The following is a 17,420-nucleotide window of genomic DNA, read 5'->3' as shown; positions in this document are numbered from 1 at the left end:
GCATCCAATCAGAGCTGCAGCAGTGAGCGCGTCATCCTCTTCTTCCCTGGTGATTTGCTTGCTGGCGCTACTGAGAGCAGCGCCGCGGAGTAGAGCTGAGACAGGACCATCTAAAAACTCGGTAAGTTCAGTAAGCGATGGAGAATAAAATAAGCACTCAGGGGGCATGATGGAGGCTAAAAGGGGCATGATGGAGGCTAAAATGGGCATGATGGAGGATAAAAGGGGCATGATGGAGGATAAAATAAGCCCTCCCCTGAAAATAAGCCCTCTGGTGTTTTTTAGTCCCAAAAAAATAATAAGACAGTGTCTTATTATCGGGGAAACACGGTATATGAAGGATGGATTGGAATGGGGAGAGACTTGAGCGAGCAAGACCAGTTGAAGGCTGTTCTGATAGTCTAGAAGAGATATAGGAAATGAACTCAATAGATACAAGGGCCATTTCCCAATAGATGAATAAAATGAAACCTTCAATAATTCTATTTTTAAAGACTCCAAATAATTATAAGGGAAATACAAATGAAAACAATTCTATGGTTTTGCCTTATATCCGTCAGATTGGCAAAGATGACAAATAGGAAAAAGACATTATTGGAGGGACTGCAGATAGAAATGTGAAATTGTTCCACTATGATTTGAGTAAGGCTAAATGGTAACTTGGAACTACATCCCCCCCAAATCATGAAATTGCCCCTTTTAACTCAATGTCACTATTATTAGGCATCGACCCAAAAGAGATAAAAGAGGGATATTTGCAAACATATCAATAACAACACTTTTATAGAGATACATATCAATTGGGAAATAAAGGAGTTATAGTATATAAATATAATGGAATGTTATTATACCTTGAGAAAGGGATGTATTCAAAGAAATCTGAAAATGCAGAGTTAAATGAACATTACCAGGAACACATTTTATACAGTGACCATAATAGTGCTTTTAAGTTTTTAAAAATAATTTTTCTTGATATTTTCTGTTTCTTACATTACCATAGTAATGAGTCATCCCAAAGGACAAATACTGGTTTGATTTTTTTTTTTTTTTGTGTTTGTTTTTTAGAGTAATCAACTGACCGATGTATTGAGAAGTACAAAAAGATGTGCACCTCCCACTTCCACCAAAGGTTAGGTTGGGAATATCTTTTCATATTTTTTCATTAGAGTTCCACTTGATCTTTTTAATTTTGTTACAATTACTTTTGATTTGGGGTTATGCATTGTTCTGTCCAATTATATTGTTGTAGTTGCTATGTAGTGTTCTTGGCTCTGCCTATGTGGTACATTCATGCACCACAATTTATTTATCCCTATGTTTCCAATCCATGATGTTTCCAATCTTTTACATCACCAAAAATGCTGGTATAAGTATGTTGTACTATAAAGGGACTTTTTTTTCTCATTGAGGACTTTCCTAAGATATAAGCACAGTGTCTCTGGTTCAAAGACTCATTAGTCACTTTAATGTGCATAATTCCAAATTGCTTTCCAGAATGGTTCTGCCATTTTACAACTGCCAACAATATATTAGTGTGTCTATCTTCTCATAAACACCTACATCAATGGTTGTCATTTTTGCCAATTTGCAGGATATGAGGTGAAACAAAGTTGTTTTGATTTGCATCTCTCATTATAGGGGTTTGAAACATTTTTTCATGTGGTTGTGAATACTTGGTAATTTTTTTTTTGAGAATTATTTCATAACCATTGAACATTTGTCTATTGGGGAATGACTTAATTTTATATATTAATTGTTTCTATATCTTGGATGCTAACCCCTTGTCAGAGAAATTTGATTAAAAAAAACTTAAAATTTCTCTTCTAATGTTACATGTGCAGAAGCTTTACAGTTTCAAATAATCAGATATCAATTTTATTTTTTTTAATTGCTTCTATCTTTTATTTGGTTAAGGATACATATTTTCCTCATAGCTATGAGGGGCATATGATATGTTTCTCTTCTAATTTTTAAATATGTTTCTTAATATTTAGGTCACATATTCATTTAGAACATATTTTTATATGGGGTATAAGGTGCTGATCTAAGCCTAAATTCTGCCAGACTGCTTTCCAGCTTTTGCAGAATAGGGAGTTTCTCCCCAGATAACTTATTTTTTTGGTACTTTATCAAATATTAGATTGTAGTTCTATTGTTTCTGAAACTCTCCTGTCTGGTCTATTTCATTGATCTATTTTTTTAACCAACACTAGATGGTTTTGATGACTGCTGCTTTATAATATAATTTGAGGTCTGGAAGTCCTATTTTTCCATTATCCATACTTTTTTCATTGTTTCTCTTCTTATTCTAGATCTTCTGTTTTTCCAAATGAATCTTGTTTTAATTTTATCAAGTTCTAAAGTATCCTCTTGATTGGTATAACATTAAAATTGTAAACTCATATTAGTAGTGTCATTTTTATAATATTGGCATGGCTGAGCCATATGCACTGACTATCCCTCCAGCTATTTAAGTTGTTCTTTAATTCAAGTAGTGCTTTGTAATTTAATCTATAAAAATTTTGTGTGCTTTAGCGGGTTGATCCCCAGATATTTTGTAGGTTTTATAATTATTCAAAATGGGATTTCCCTTTCTAGTATTTCTTCTTGTGTTTTGTTATTATATGGAAATGCTGTTTTTGCAGATTTATTTTATAACCAGTCACTTTGTTAAAACTATTGTCTCAATTAACGTTTTTGAAGATTCTCTGAAGTTTTTTTTTCTAAATAAACCATATGAACAACAAACAGGTATGTTTCTCTTTCTTATTTCTCTTTATTTCATTCCTTTTTCTTGTCTTATTGCTATTGCTAACACTTCTAGTGCTATATCAAATAATAATGGGCAGAGTGTGCATATTTTCTTCATTTCTGTATTTATTGGAAAAGGTTCAAGTATAATCCCATTATAAATAATGTTTTTGTTTTTACATAGGTGCTTTTTATAATATTAAAGCGTCTCATTGTGCCTACCTTTGTAGGATTTTTAGCACAAAAAAGTTGTACTTTGTCAAAGGCTTTTCCTGCATTTATTAAAATGGTTATGTGCTTTGGAATTTTTTGAGTTTTAATATGATTAATTATGTTGTTTTCTTAATGTTCAACCATTCTTGCATCCTTCATATAAATTCAATTTGATCATAACGAATCATTTATTGGATAAATTGTTGTAATCTGATAGGATTTATTTAAATGTTTTAAGTCAATATTCAATTATGCTATCCCATAATATAATTATCACAGAATCAATAAAAAATTAGTTGTATTAATTTATATTTTCTTTACATGTTTTATCTTTCCCTAGTGTAGATATTGCCATCATATTTGTTCCTTAAAAGGATTCTGGCAGGGTTCTTAATTTTTGAAAATGACTTGTGAAGTATAGGTACTCCTTTCCTGATATTGGATTCTGATATTGGATTATTTAAGACCTCTTTCTGATTTTCTGATAGTTTGGTTATTTCATATTTTTAAAAATTTTCTATTTTCTGTTTGTTTTGTGCTTTTATTTTTTGTTAAAATGTAACTATGCAAAATATGTTCTGATGGTTCATTTTATTCTCATTTTGCTGCAATTTTACCTTGATTATTTATTATTGTGATCTTTTTTAAAAATCAGATTAGCTAAGGATTTTTGAATTTTATTAGTCTTTCAAAAAACAGCTTTTGTCTTACTGCTTTTATTTTCTTTTTTGTTCTTAATTTATCAATTTTCCCTCTAACTTTTAATATCTTTTGTGCTTATTTTCAGGTGGAGTTGATTCTCTAATTTTAAAAAATGCACCAGTTCATTAATCTTCCTTTTTTCTATTTTATTAACATAAAATTATAAGGATGTGATTTCCCATCCTCCTCCTTATGACTGCTTTGGCTACATTTGAGAAATTTTGGTATATTTTTCATTCTTTTATTCATATTGTTTCTATGATTTGTTCTTTGCTTACAATTTTATGAAGTCTCCATTTGGGTCTGTATCTTTTGTTTGTGGTCTCTGAACCAATTTCTATTATTCCTATATCATAGTATGTAAAAGATGTATTTTTTTTAAACATTTATTTGCAATATCTCCTTGCCCTAGCATATGGTCAACTTTTGTAAAGTTCCAAATGTGATGCATAGAAACATGTATTTTTTTGCTCTTCTATTGAAAAGATATTACAAATCATTTAATTCTAGTTTCTCCAGAAATTTCTTCAGTTCTATATTTTAAATTTTGTTTCTTTCTGCTAATTATCTAAAACTGAGAGAAAGATATTGAAATCTTCTGTCATTATTGTATTATTATCTTTGTCTTATTAAAACTCATATGCTTCTTTTATGAATTTTGACAATAAGACATTTGAAGCACATAAATTACTGATATGGGTTCATTATCTATTGTTCCTTTCTGTATAATGTACATTCCTTATTTGACCCCTTTGATTTTTTTGAATGTTTTTGCTTTATTTGATATAATTATGGCAACTTTTATTTGTATGGATTCATTTGCTGTATAGTAAATGCTTCCCCATTCCCTCCATTTTATTTTCTGTATTTTTAAAAAATGGGTTTCTCATAAGCAACAGTAGATAGGGTTGTTTTTTTTTTTAAATCCAACTGATTTTTCCCCCCATTTTATTGAATTGTTTAATCCATTCCCATGTAAAAGTTATGAATTGGGTTTATGTTTTCCTCTGTCTAGCTATAAAATTGCTTTTCCCCATGTTATTCCTTCCATTCTTCTGCTATAAGTATAGTATTATGGGGGGGCAGCTAGGTGGCACAGTGGATAGAGCACCAGCCAGAGCACCAGCCCTGAATTCAGGAGGACCCGAGTTCAAATCTGGTCTCAGACACTTAACACTTCCTAGCTGTGTGACCTGGGCAAGTCACTTAACCCCAGCCTCAGGGAAAAAGGGGAAAAAGAAGCATAGTATTATGTTCCTTCAGTTTGAGAGGTGATTATTAATAACTAATTATTTGAGGAGATTCAGAGATCTCCCTTTTCTTTATCCTCATTCTATAACTTTAGTCTCTGAAGGTTGAACTAAATTTCTCCTCTATCCTACCCCACCCAACCTTATAAGGAATCTCTAGTCTAAGCTTGGGTGCAGACTGACCCTTTTGTCTTAATTGACCAAGGCTGGGGGTGATCTGGATGTAGAGATTGTTAATCAACCTGAATTAATTGACATCCTTTTGAACACTCTTCTTCCACATGAATATATAAGCTTTGAGTCAGCTCCCATGATGGTCTTTGGTTTAAGAAATAATGGCATTATTAATAAAATCTCCAAATTACCCGAATATGTTTCTCAAATCTTTTTAATTGCCATAATTCAATCTTTTTAAAGATGGCCCTATCCCCCACTGACTCTCTTTTACACTTGAACCCCACTTCTTTGTTCTTACCCTTTCCCTTTGAGTTTTGTCGTTTTTTTGACTGACTATATATTTCTATTTTCTTTTTTACTCCCAGTTAGTAAATTCCTCTCTTCTTTAGCTTGCCCTGTCCGAGTTTTTTCTTTCTTTCTTTTCCTCAAGAACTGCGCTTTTTTTCTTTTTTCTTTTCAAAACATATATATAGATAGTTTTTCAACATTAACCCTTGAAAAACTTTGTGTTCCAAAATTCCCCCCTTCTCCTGACCCCTCCCCTAGATGACAATCCAATATATGTTAAATATGTTAAAATATATATGTTAAATCCAATATATGTAAACATATTTATAAAATTATCTTGTTGCACAAGAAAAATAAGATTAAAAGGGAAAAAATGAGAAAACAAAATGCAAGCAAATGACAACAGAGTGAAAATGCTATGTTGTGAGCCACACTCAGTTCCCACAGTCCTCTAAGTATGGATGACTCTCTTCTTCAAAGATCATTGGAACTGGCTTCAATCATCTCATTGCTGAACAGAGCCACATCCATCAGAATTGATCTTCATATAATCTTGTTGTTGCCATGTACAGTGATCTCCTGGTTCTGCTCATTTCACTTAGTGTTAGTTCATGTAAGTCTCTCCAGGCCTCTATGGGCCTATGGGCTATGAAATCATCCTGCTGATCGTATCTTATACAACAATAATATTCCATAACATTCATAGACCATAACTTATTCAGCCATTCCCCAACTGAAGGGCATCCATTCAGTTTCCAGTTTCTTGCCACTACAAAAAGAGCTGCTACAAACATTTTTGCACATGTGGGTCCCTTTCCCTCCTTTATGATTTCTACTGGGCTTATATCCCAAAGAGATCATAAAGGAGGGAAAGGGAACCAGATTTAAAAAAAATTTTTTTGTACCTCTTTCAAAAAAGGATTTTTTTCACTTTTTATCATCCATCTTTCCTGTTTGCTTTAGATCCCTATTCTCTGATTCATGGCCCCTCTAATCATGTGGTCTCTTTTTTTTTTCTCTGCATTCTTAATACAATCTCCACCCTCTCCCTCTTCACACTCTCCCCTGTAGGCTCTTCAGTGGTCACCTTCCCCTCATTGCTAGTTTTTGATTTGACCCTTGCATATCACTCATTTTTCTTTATCCCCCTCTATACATCCTGCCCCTTTCATGTAACTTCCCAAATAGTAATATTGTTCCACAAAAGCCTACACCTGTAGGCAGTGTATCACCAGATTCTGCTCCTAGTCATAGATGTCTCTCCCAAATTTCTGCCTTCATCCTGTCTTCAGGTATACATTTAGAAAAGAGTCACTCATCTTTGTTGTCATTCTGTTGTCAGTCTTGAATTTCCTTGTTTGGGATGTTTGAGAAGCAAAGAATCTCTTCACTACTGATTTCTTTCTTTTTTTTAAAATTTTATTTAGAATTTTTTTTCACAGTATATATGCATGAGTAATTTTTTTTATAATATTATCTCTTGTATTTATTTTTCCAAATTATCCCCCCCTCCTTCTATTCCCTCCCCCCGATGACAGGCAATCCCATACATTTTACATGTGTTACAATAAAACCTAGATACAATATATGTGTGTAAATCCCATTTTCTTGTTGCACGTTAAGTATTGGATTCCGAAGGTATAAGTAACCTGGGTAGATAGACAGTAGTGCTAACAATTTACATTCACTTCCCAGTGTTCCTTCTCTGGGTGTAGTTGTTTCTGTCCATCATTGAGTTGGATCTTCTTTATGTTGAAGATATCTACTTCCATACTGATTTCTTTCTAAAAGTATTTTGAATTCTTTATTATGTAATATCTTTCTTTTGTTAAATTTGCAGATTAGGTCACTGTGGACTTCATCCTAGTCTCCATTCTCTCCTCCTTTTTCTAGTGGGTATGGAGTAATCTTGCATTATTCAAATAGCCTTTCCTTTGCATTTGAAGGTATTTGTCCTGATGACTTGGTAAACTTATTTCTGAATTGCTTGATATAACAACATCTTGGAGTGTGCAACTTTGTTTTTTATTTTTTCCTAAAGCAATCTGAATTCTTTCAATTGGAATTTTGTTTCCCATGTTCAGAAGTTCTAGGCAGAAATTCTCTTGTTATTTAATTTCATTATATTGTTATTCTTTTCTGATGGTAAAACAAATTGTGATATATCAATATAATGGAATACTATTGTGCTATGAGGTATGATGAGCAAAATAATTTCAGAAAAAACTGGAGAGACTTCAAAGTGAAGTGAGTAGAATCAGGAGAAGAATATACACAGTAATAGCAAAATCACATGATGATCAACTGTGAATGACTTGGCTATTCTCAACACAAAAATCCAAGACAATTCTGAAGGACTTAAAATGAAAAATGCTATCTACTTTCAGAGAGAGAACTGATAGTGTCTGAATGCATATTAAAGTATACTTTTTAAAAAATTTTACTTTTTTGTGTCTTTTTTTTTTGGCAAAATGGCTAATATAGAAATGTTTGAATAACTTCATATGTATAATCTATATCAAATTGTTTAGCTTTTCTAAGAAGGGGAAGGGAAATAAAATAAGGAATTTGGAACTCAAATTTTAAAAAAACAATGTTAAAATTGATTTTACATATAATTTGAAAAAAATACTTTTAAAAAGTTGTTTGCAGTAAATTATTTTGGGGGGCAGCTAGGTGGCACAGTGGACCTGAGTTCAAATCTTGCCTCAGACACTTAGCACTTCTTAGCTGTGTGACCTGGGTAAGTCACTTAACCCCAATTGCCTCAGCAAAAATATATACATATATTTTGTCCTGACATCTTGTCTTCATGATCTATGTTTTATTTACATAATGACTATTTTAAATGTTTTTTGCTTCTCTTCTAGATTGTCTCTTACTTTTGTGTATTTGCACATTCAATCTAGTCTTCTCTCATTTCTTTGGTGAGGCTTGCCATTGATCATTCAAGTTTTTCCATTTTGCTCATTCTTTTTTTCTTTTTACTGTACAAGACATAAATTCTGCTCTCATAATTCTCATTTCTCTTTTAAATCACTTGTTGTAATAGCATATTGTAGTTCCATGTTCTCAACTTCTACAAGGTCCTCTTTCTTATCAAATGTTGGATGATTTTCTTTCATTCTATAGTATTTATTGCCATTTACTAGATCTTTTTTTCTATTATTGCTGTTTTTCTTGTTTTCTATTTATGTTCAAGATCTTTGAGATTACTACTTCTTGGAATCTTTGGTACTTCCAGTTTCATTTGCTCATTTACTGACTCCCTCCTTTCCTCTAATTATAGTTTTTTTGGGGGCTGGATCTCAAAATATCTCTGTGGCCTCCTCCCACACCAAGCAATTCAGAGTTCACCAGCTTCTAGGGTCTTCCCCAGCTGACTTTTGGATAGTCAGAACTGGCCCCAGCTATTCCCTCTCAACTTCCCATATGCATAGTGTCCTTTCTTGGTGATTTATCCTACTTTTGTTTCTTAATTTCTTGACCCAGAACTGGGAGTTCAGAGTTATTTGCACTTCAGAGCTTTGCAGCATTGGTGCTTCCAAGTTCTAACCCTTGGCAGGCTTTTGCTACCAGAGTTGTGACTTAACCCACTAAAATTTCATAACCTAGAGCCAGGGGCTCCATGGCACCAAAAAGATGGCGGACATAGGGGTGAGTTTTCATAGAAGCCTTTGTTGCGTCCTTGGGTCTGTTAATGTGGCCTTCCTGCCAATAGAATGAGAGGTTGAAAGAAGGGTTTTGCATGAGCTCAGTGTCAATGAAAGTTAGTTCTAGGGTTGGGGGTTCTTGGTTTTTCTTCTTACCTTGTTTCAGACTCTTGGTGTTCCAACAGCTGAAGTTGCTTTATCTTTGGTCCACATTTCTGTTTTGAGGAGTCTGAGACTTTGGGGGATTGAAGAAAATATCTGGTCATTTTTTTTGTTGTTGCTCACATGGCCTGAAAATGTCTGAAATGTTGTTAAAGAATTCTGTCTGATCAAGGCAATGACTGCTCCAGAGCTTGAAGAATGAAGCGTGCTTCCCACCTTTGACAAGGAGGTGATGGACTAGAGAGATATATCACATTTTCAGGCATGAGCCATGTTTGTCTTGTATGATTGTTGACTTGTTAAAATGGAGGGGATTTTTATTTGTTAGGGGAGGGAGGAAAGAGGTGACCAATGCAAACATAAAAAAAGAAAGGAGGACACAGTCTCTACTATATTGCCAGGTGATCTCATTAATTCCCATTGGCTAAATTAGGTTTATGCAGATGGTTTTTAGATCTCCAGGCTTATTTTCTCTTCTGAACTCCAGACCTGTCAAGGTCCAGGCTAGCTCCTCTGAAGGGCTCAGAATAAGTCCTTGTCAGGATAAGCAAAATGTAAAGTTCTTGAATTGCGAGGGACTGGTCGCCTGCTTAATTATAATCCTTCTCTGGAGGAGATCTGTAAAATCTTTTCCTCTGTGCACAGGTTTCTTGGGAGCTCTGAATCTCCTCCAGCTCTTGTCCTTCCCCAAATCAGACTGGTCTCCTTTCAGCCTGCCTGGTGTCACAACTCTATATCAGAGCCGATTCTCCCAGACCCAATGCTGCCCTTCTTTTATCCTCCCAGAGAATAGGCATGTGAGAACTCAATGGGGCGTGGGGAAATACTTCGTGGTGAATAACGTGCTCCTCTTAGAATTCCTAAGGTGTAAACTCCCTTTAAAGGCCCCAACCAAAGGTCAGAGCCAGAGAACTGTCAAGTCAACCTGAGTTCTCACTTTGTCACTGTCCAGACAACCTGAGTTCTCACCTTGTCACTGTCCAGACAACCTGAGTTCTCACCTTGTCACTGTCCAGACAACCTGAGTTCTCACCTTGTCACTGTCCAGACAACCTGAGTTCTCACCTTGTAATCCTAACACAGGCCTGCATCACCAATGCTCATTGGAAATCTTTTTTTTAAAAAAATTAAATCTTTTTTTATTTTCAAAATATATGCATGTATAATTTTCCAACGTCAACCCTTGCAAAACTTGTGTTCCAAATTTTCCCCACTTCCCATCACCCTTCCCCTAGATGGCAAGTAATCCAATATCTGTTAAATATATGCAATTCATCTATACATATTTATACAGTTATCTTGTTGCACAAGGAAAATCAGATCAAAAAGGAAAAAAAGAAAAAAGAAAACAAAATGCCAGCAAACAACAACAAAAAGAGTGAAAATGCTGTGTTATGATCCACACTCAGTTCCCACAGTCCTCTCTCTGGATGTAGATGGCTCTCTCCATCACAAGTCCACTGCTTATCGGAACTCTTGATGTCTTATAAGCATTTTCAACTCAGCATATCCAAAGCAAAACTCATTCTCTTTCCCCCAAATTTTCTCTTCTTCTCAATGAACTGTCAAGGGAACTACCATTCTTCCAGTGACCCAAGCCTGAAACTCCTGATTTTATTCTCAACTTCTCGCTGGCATCCAGCCCATAGATAGAACATTTTGTCAGAAATGTGTCAAATTTCATAAACAGATGCAACTTCTCTTGCCAAAGAATCCAAAGGATCCTGCTATCCCATTCAACGTTGTGACTGGGTTCACGTACAAGTTCAGCAGTAGGGCATTTCAGCTGCTCCCTTCTATTGACAAACCATTGTTATTTTGGGGCACATGAATGCTCAGGCCATTCTGTCCAGCCACCCTCCCATGGCTGAAGTTCTTAGGAAGAAGCAGATCTGGAGGCTGACTATGAGGGCCTGACTCCCTCATGGATCATGAGAGACTTCCTTTGGTGCAGGATGAATGTACTGTGTAATTGGCGATGAAAAATTGAGAACTTTGAACTGCCTGGTTACCTGCCGATAATCTTCCAATTATTCTGAAAAGCTTTATTATTTGAGCAAGAAAGCATTACTCAAAAGCATGTTCAATTCAACAGAAATGGATAGGATTCTAAATCCTGTTTGATTTCCAATGAGAACCAAATTGATGGGCTAGTCTAGGGTTACAGGACAAAAAAACATTCTCCCACCCAGTTGGAAGTATGAATAGCCTTTGCTTCGAATGTATAAATTTTGAGTTATTTGCCAAAGTAATAAAATCACATGCAGCTGGGGAAAAGAACTCATCGGTGAGATTTGCAGATTGTATAATCAACAAGATGATAGATTCTTTTAATGAATGGGGTGGAGTGTGACATGGTCAGATATGAACTTTAGAAAGATCACTTTGAAAGTTGAGTAGAAGGGGCAGCGAGGTGATGCAGGGGGTAGAGCACTGGCCCTGAAGCCTGGAGGACCTGAGTTCAAATTTGGCCTCAGACACTTAATGCTTCCTAGCTATATGATCCCTTAACTTAACCCCAATTGCTTCAGAATAAAAAAAGAATTTGAGTGGAGAGAAGAGTTCATGGTCTAACAAGAGAATAGGAAGCAAAATTAATTATTTTGAGTTTGTGAAATTTTAAAAAGGTTTTGCATATGCCAAATTAATGTGGACAAAATTCAAAGGAAAATAGAAAAGTGGGTGGGGGCAAGAGGGGAATTCTAGAGCAAATTCCTTTGATAAAGACTTCAATTCTCAAATGTTAGGGAAATAAGCCAAATTTATAAAAATATGAGCCATTCCCCAATTGATAAAGGGTCAATAGGCAGGTTTTAGAAGAAGAAATCAAAGCTATCAATGGTCACATGAAAAAATGCTCTAAATGACTACTGATTAGAGAAATACAAATCAAAACAACTCTGAGATACTAGCTCACACGTGTCAGATTGGTTAACATGATAGAAAAGGAAAGTGACAAATGCTGGAAGGGATGTGGAAAAACTGGGATCCTAATGGCCTATTAGTGGAATTATGAACTAGTTCAGCCATTCTGCACAACAATTTGGAACTTTGCCCAAAGAACTATAAAACTCTGCATATCCTTTGACTCAGCAATAACACTACTAGCTCTGGATCCCAGTGAGATCAGAGGAAAAGGAAAAGGACCTATATATCTAAAAATATTTATAGCGGCTCTTTTTGTGATTGCAAAGAATTGGAAATTGAAAAGATACTTCAACTGAGGGACGGCTGAACAAGTTGCGGTATATGATTGTGCAATAAAAAAAAATGCATTTGAACCAGTTGCTACAACCAAAGCTACCCTTTATAACCAAACCTTTTTTATCATCAAAGTCCGAGAGGGATAAAGTATGGGGTAGAAGATCACGGGCAGGGCGATTTCATTGCTTCTGCTAGGGACTTGTAGTGACACAGCTGGATCTCAAAGTCCAATGTTAGGGGATCTGGCTGGTAATCAAGCGCTTCAAATATCGACACCTCCTTCTTTTTCTCTGAGAACATAAGATAAGTACATTAGCTGTAAGTCAGGGGGGTCATTCCCTCCCACTAACTCCAAACACATTTGGGAAATGGCCATCATTTACTCTTGGCCCAAAAAGTCCACTTGGTCTTTTCCCAGTGGAGAATAAATGAGTGAAAACTATTAACCCCAGGGGTTGTATAGCCTGAAGACAAACCAGGTTAAAAAGATTCAGACAGCTGTAGGGAATTCAGTGTGGAGATGATGTGTCATGTGGGAGGAAGAAAAGGACATAGTTGGGACGAAGGTAGGAGCAGAACTGGAGAGGCAGGAAGGGGCTGGGTTACACTAAAGTTTGCTGGATAGGGAGAGGGGGTGACTTTATCAGACCAGTATTTTTAGGAAGATTAATTTAACACTTGGGTGGAGAACATGGACATGGTGGGGAGAGATTTGTGGCAGGGCAGCCCAGCCAGTGGGCTACGCCCGTAGTGCAGGTAGCAGGTGATGAGCACTTCTATCAGGGGGCAAAAAAGAGGGATATTGTGAAGACGGATGGGGGGACTTGGCAACAGATTGCATATGGGGGTGAGAGTGAGAAGCTGAGGATGGCATAGGGGCTGTAAGGCTGGGTGACTGAGAGGGAAGTGAGGAAGGGGGAAGAAGAGTTTAGGGAGGACGAGTGAGTTCCACTGTAGATGGGTTGAGTTTAAGTCATCTATGGGAAAACCGACTCGAGGTCGAGAGAGAGGTTGGAGCTGGATACATAATCTGTAAATCAACTGCATGGAGAAATTAGTTTAATCCATGGAAGTTGATGAGACCACCAAGCAAAGTAGTTTAGAAGGAGAAGAGAAGAGGGCCCAGGATGGAGGCAGAATTCAGACCTTATGATTGAAAGAAAGGAAAAAGGGGCACCCAGTCCCATCCAAGAGGGCAGAAGTAGTTGGAGCCTGGCCCTGACACAAACTGTCAATTTAGAAAACAAGGTTGGAAATAGAAATAAATAAACAGAAGATACCAGTGATAAGTGAATTTTGTAGACCTAGAAAACAAGAGTAACTCCACAGAGAAAACATACAGTAAAATTATATAGGATGTGTCTATTTTTGCTTTTGCTTGGTCTGAGACCATGATCACTACTTCTGCCTTTACCATCTCAGAGTAATTGCAGTTCTCTATCACAATCAAAGGAAATATAAAATAGAAAGCCATATGTTTGCCTGAAACATATTGTCATGGGAAGATAACTAGAACAGAATTCACATCAAAGACAGTTTCTTGGTTCTAGATCAGGGCTTCTTAAAACTTTTTCCACTCACGACCCCTTTTCATCTGAGAAATTCTTATATGACTCTAGGTATATAGGAACACAAAACAAGTAAACAAATCAAACATTTATTGATAATAAACCATAATTTTGTAATCTCCACATTCAGTTACAAGATTCCAGATGGAGTCATAAGCCTCTGTTTAAGAATCTGGGTTGTAGATGACATGGTGCTGCATTATGTTAAGCCCCAGGACACTGCAGAGCTTTTGTCAATTAGAACTACAAGTACGTTGAGGTATTTGACCTAACTATCCCCTCAATAAAAACGAAGGGGATGAAAAATGCCCAGTTTTTACATTGTCTTCTTCATTAGTTCAATTTGTAGAAAGAACTGCCAGATAGTTCCTCTGACACAGGACAGAGCCCATACTGGAAAGAAACTTTGCATATTGCAGAAAAACACTAAAGAAGCAATGAGTCGGGTCCAAAATTGAGAGGAGGAGAACAAGAAAGATCCAGCCTTCTTCTTGAAACAAATACCCATCCTTTTAATGTCTACATTTTTCTGGAGGTATTTTATGAGTATAAGCGATAGAATATTAGAATTTTCAAAGAACATACACTGAGGATCACCAAAGGACAATGGAATTGTGAGTGGAAGGCTTGAGCGGGCCAAAGATTACAAAGAACTATAAAGGAGGAACAATGCAGAGATGTCATCAGAGATGACTATGTTAAAAAAAAAAAAAAAAAAAAAAAGATGGATTGTCGAGTGTGATCTTAGCTGTTCGAGCACTTGTGTGGACCCCTGTCATTCTCTTGATGTGAGAGCAAGTGAAGAAGGCACCAACTTTGGGGATGATGTGGGAATCAGGCAGGCAGGCAGGGATGGGTCACAATCTTATTTTTTAGAGAAGATATCCACATGGATGACTTCATAGCTCCAACAGAGGATTTGATATAAATTTAGAAGTCTCCATTATTTCCTGTGGGTTCCTCTGCTACTCTCGATCCTTAGGTAAGTTTCTTGCGGGTGGGTGCCATTTCTGACATTTCTTTCCCAGCAGGACCTGGCACAGCAAGTGCTCCACAGATACCTGTTTCTTTCCTCTTATCCCAGTCTATTTACCTTGCTCTTTTGCCTTTCGTTTTGCAGTCTTCTTCTTGGTCTTGGTCTTTTGGTTCTGCAAAAACAGCAAAAAGGAATCTTTTTTGGAATGGTTAGGGCAGAGATTCTAGGGTCCAGTCTCAGTGCTCCCATTTACTAGATATAGCATTCAACATTTCACTTTCCTCTCTGGGCCTCAGCACAGCTTATATTTAGTAAAGCTTTGATGATTTAATCTTAGCTGAATTTCTTTTCCACAAAATGAGGAGCTGAATTAGAACTTTTTTTTAAGCAATGGGGTTAAGTGACTTGCCCAGAGTCACAAAGCTAGTGAATATGTAAGGCTGGTTTTGAACTCAGGTCCCCTAGCTCCAATGCTCCAGCCACTGTGCCAACTATCTGCCCTTGGGTTAGATCTTTCAAGGTCTGACATCCCATGTTCTCAGCTCTGTTCTATCTCTCACACTCTCTAAGCCCTTTCGAGCTTTGGCATTCCATGGTTTTGATCCTGGGAAGCTCTGAATGGGCCATTTTGCTAAGTCTGGTCCAGGCCTTGGATTTCTCCTGGTTCGCAACACCATTCTTTCTTCTTCCTCTGAGTCTCCAGGATCAGTCATTTGCTTAGATTCAGCATCTAGCTTTGGATCCTAGTGTGTGTGGTGGGAGCCTGGAGGAGGGAACATTCACTTTTCCCATCCAATTCTCTCCTCACAGATTCTCTCTTCTATGCAAGTTAAAATGTGAAAGCCAAATCAGAGCAGAGGAAGAGTAGCCTAGGTAGCCCTCATGGTGAGGGGGAGAGGTCCCATTTGTATTTCTCGCTGGGTTTGGCCATCCTTTTTAAGGGAGAATGTAACTAAGGAAGATGTGGGAGCAAGGGAGCTGAGTTGGTGAGAAAACAGGGGCCAGAGTCAGTAGCCAATACCTTTATCCAGGTCAACTTGTCAGTTTCAGCAGTACGGACTGTCCCAAAATTGCATAGAGAGGTCACTTGGATCTCCCCAGAGAGCAAGGGCTCCAGGTTCAGCAGTTGACTTCCCAAGACTCGGAGAATGGGAGGATCGTGACGAAATTCCTTAGGCGAATCCTTTTTTCTTAACTTATGTGGGGAAAGAATAGAAAAATTAGGTTTGAGCAGAGTCTAAAAAGAGTTTGGAGAAGATTATATGAGAACACACCATTATCTTGCAAAGATAATTTAATATTAGGAAAAGATTCCCTATAATTTCAATAAAAATAAAATCTTGTATATTATACGGTTTATGTGAAAATATTTTTAAAAGGTCTTTGATAAAAATATCTATTTAACTTTAAAATACTTATAAGAGAATTGATAATTTAAAAAATTGGAGATTAAGAGCTAACATTTATTATATATGAGAGAAATAGACATACCTTGATCCTACTCCATCATCAAAAGCTAGGAGTACATGGTCCATGATCATGACCTACCTTTTTTTCTTTTACTGTTTCCTTTTCCTTTTCTTTGTTTCCCTTTTTCCCCTTTTTCTTGTCTTTTTCTTTTTCTTTCTCTTTCTCTTTTTCTTTTTCTTTTTCTTTTTCTTTCTCTTTCTCTTTTCCCTTCCCCTTCTTGCCTTTCTCGCCTTTTCCTTTCTTGCTAGGTGGGGGACTTTCCACTGGAGTAGGAAGAATTTGCCAAGAAACTTTCTAGGGAAATCAAAAATATCTCCAATAAATATTTCCTATCTCACCCTCCTCCCTCGTACACTAGACTGAATGATCTGGAACATGGATATAAGCCTTGCAGAGATTTCCCTGGGGAGACCAGAACTTCAGTCAGCCAGTCAATTAGCATTTATTAAGTGCCTACTATGTACCAGGGCACTGTGTTCAAAAGACAAAAGCCACTTTCAGAAAGCCCCTTAGTAGACCATTGTGTTGCAGTAAGCAAGAAGGAATCCCTTAAATTGTATCCTTTCCTGGTGAATAAGAGGCTACCCAGCCTCTAGGAGCATCACTAAGGAAAACAGCTTTTTAAGAAATTGGGAGTATCTTCCAAAGTATACCCCAGATCAAGCAATGCTCAGACATGGCTCAGATTGAGGGGTGGGACTACTGGGTTACCCCCGAACATCATTCACTCCCTACAACGTCACCATTACCTTTTCCTCCACTATGGTAATGTTGGTTCCCAGCAACAGGAAGGCCTTCAGGGGTATCAGGTCCTTCAAAGTATGTTTCATCTTGTAATTATACTCGATAACATTGCTCCAAGGTTTTCGAATTGTGCTAAAGAGGACTGACCTTTAGGGGAGGGGGCAAAGGAAGCTGTCAAATAACCATAAACTAGGGATTAGTGAAAAAGGGGTGGGGGAGATGACAAACTTTCTTTAAAAAAAAAAAAAAAAGAAAGAAAAAG

The 17,420-nt window shown here is 36.7% G+C and overlaps 1 protein-coding gene and 1 long non-coding RNA gene across 2 annotated transcripts in view; one reads left to right on the top strand and one right to left on the bottom strand.

Moving 5' to 3' along the window:
- The window catches only part of LOC141560321 (uncharacterized), a 10,137-nt gene extending 6,271 nt beyond the window's left edge, over positions 1-3,866 (top strand). Inside the window, exons 2-3 of the long non-coding RNA XR_012487693.1 lie at positions 1,066-1,129; positions 3,752-3,866. This is a non-coding gene — a long non-coding RNA (uncharacterized LOC141560321). The remainder of the gene's footprint in view (positions 1-1,065; positions 1,130-3,751) is intronic.
- A 7,631-nt stretch (positions 3,867-11,497) lies between these two features.
- LRRC43 (leucine rich repeat containing 43) overlaps positions 11,498-17,420 on the bottom strand; it is a 28,640-nt gene continuing 22,717 nt past the window's right edge. The window contains exons 8-12 of the mRNA XM_074298215.1: positions 17,164-17,305; positions 16,493-16,708; positions 15,966-16,139; positions 15,062-15,116; positions 11,498-12,690 (exon numbers count right to left, since the gene is read on the bottom strand). Of these exons, the coding sequence (XP_074154316.1) occupies positions 12,563-12,690; positions 15,062-15,116; positions 15,966-16,139; positions 16,493-16,708; positions 17,164-17,305 (715 nt within the window). The 3' untranslated portion in view covers positions 11,498-12,562. The remainder of the gene's footprint in view (positions 12,691-15,061; positions 15,117-15,965; positions 16,140-16,492; positions 16,709-17,163; positions 17,306-17,420) is intronic.

The sequence above is a fragment of the Sminthopsis crassicaudata genome, chromosome 1 (assembly GCF_048593235.1).
Source record: "Sminthopsis crassicaudata isolate SCR6 chromosome 1, ASM4859323v1, whole genome shotgun sequence".
In the NCBI taxonomy this organism is placed as follows: Eukaryota; Metazoa; Chordata; class Mammalia; order Dasyuromorphia; family Dasyuridae; genus Sminthopsis; species Sminthopsis crassicaudata.
This window is presented reverse-complemented; position numbering and strand designations above follow the sequence as displayed.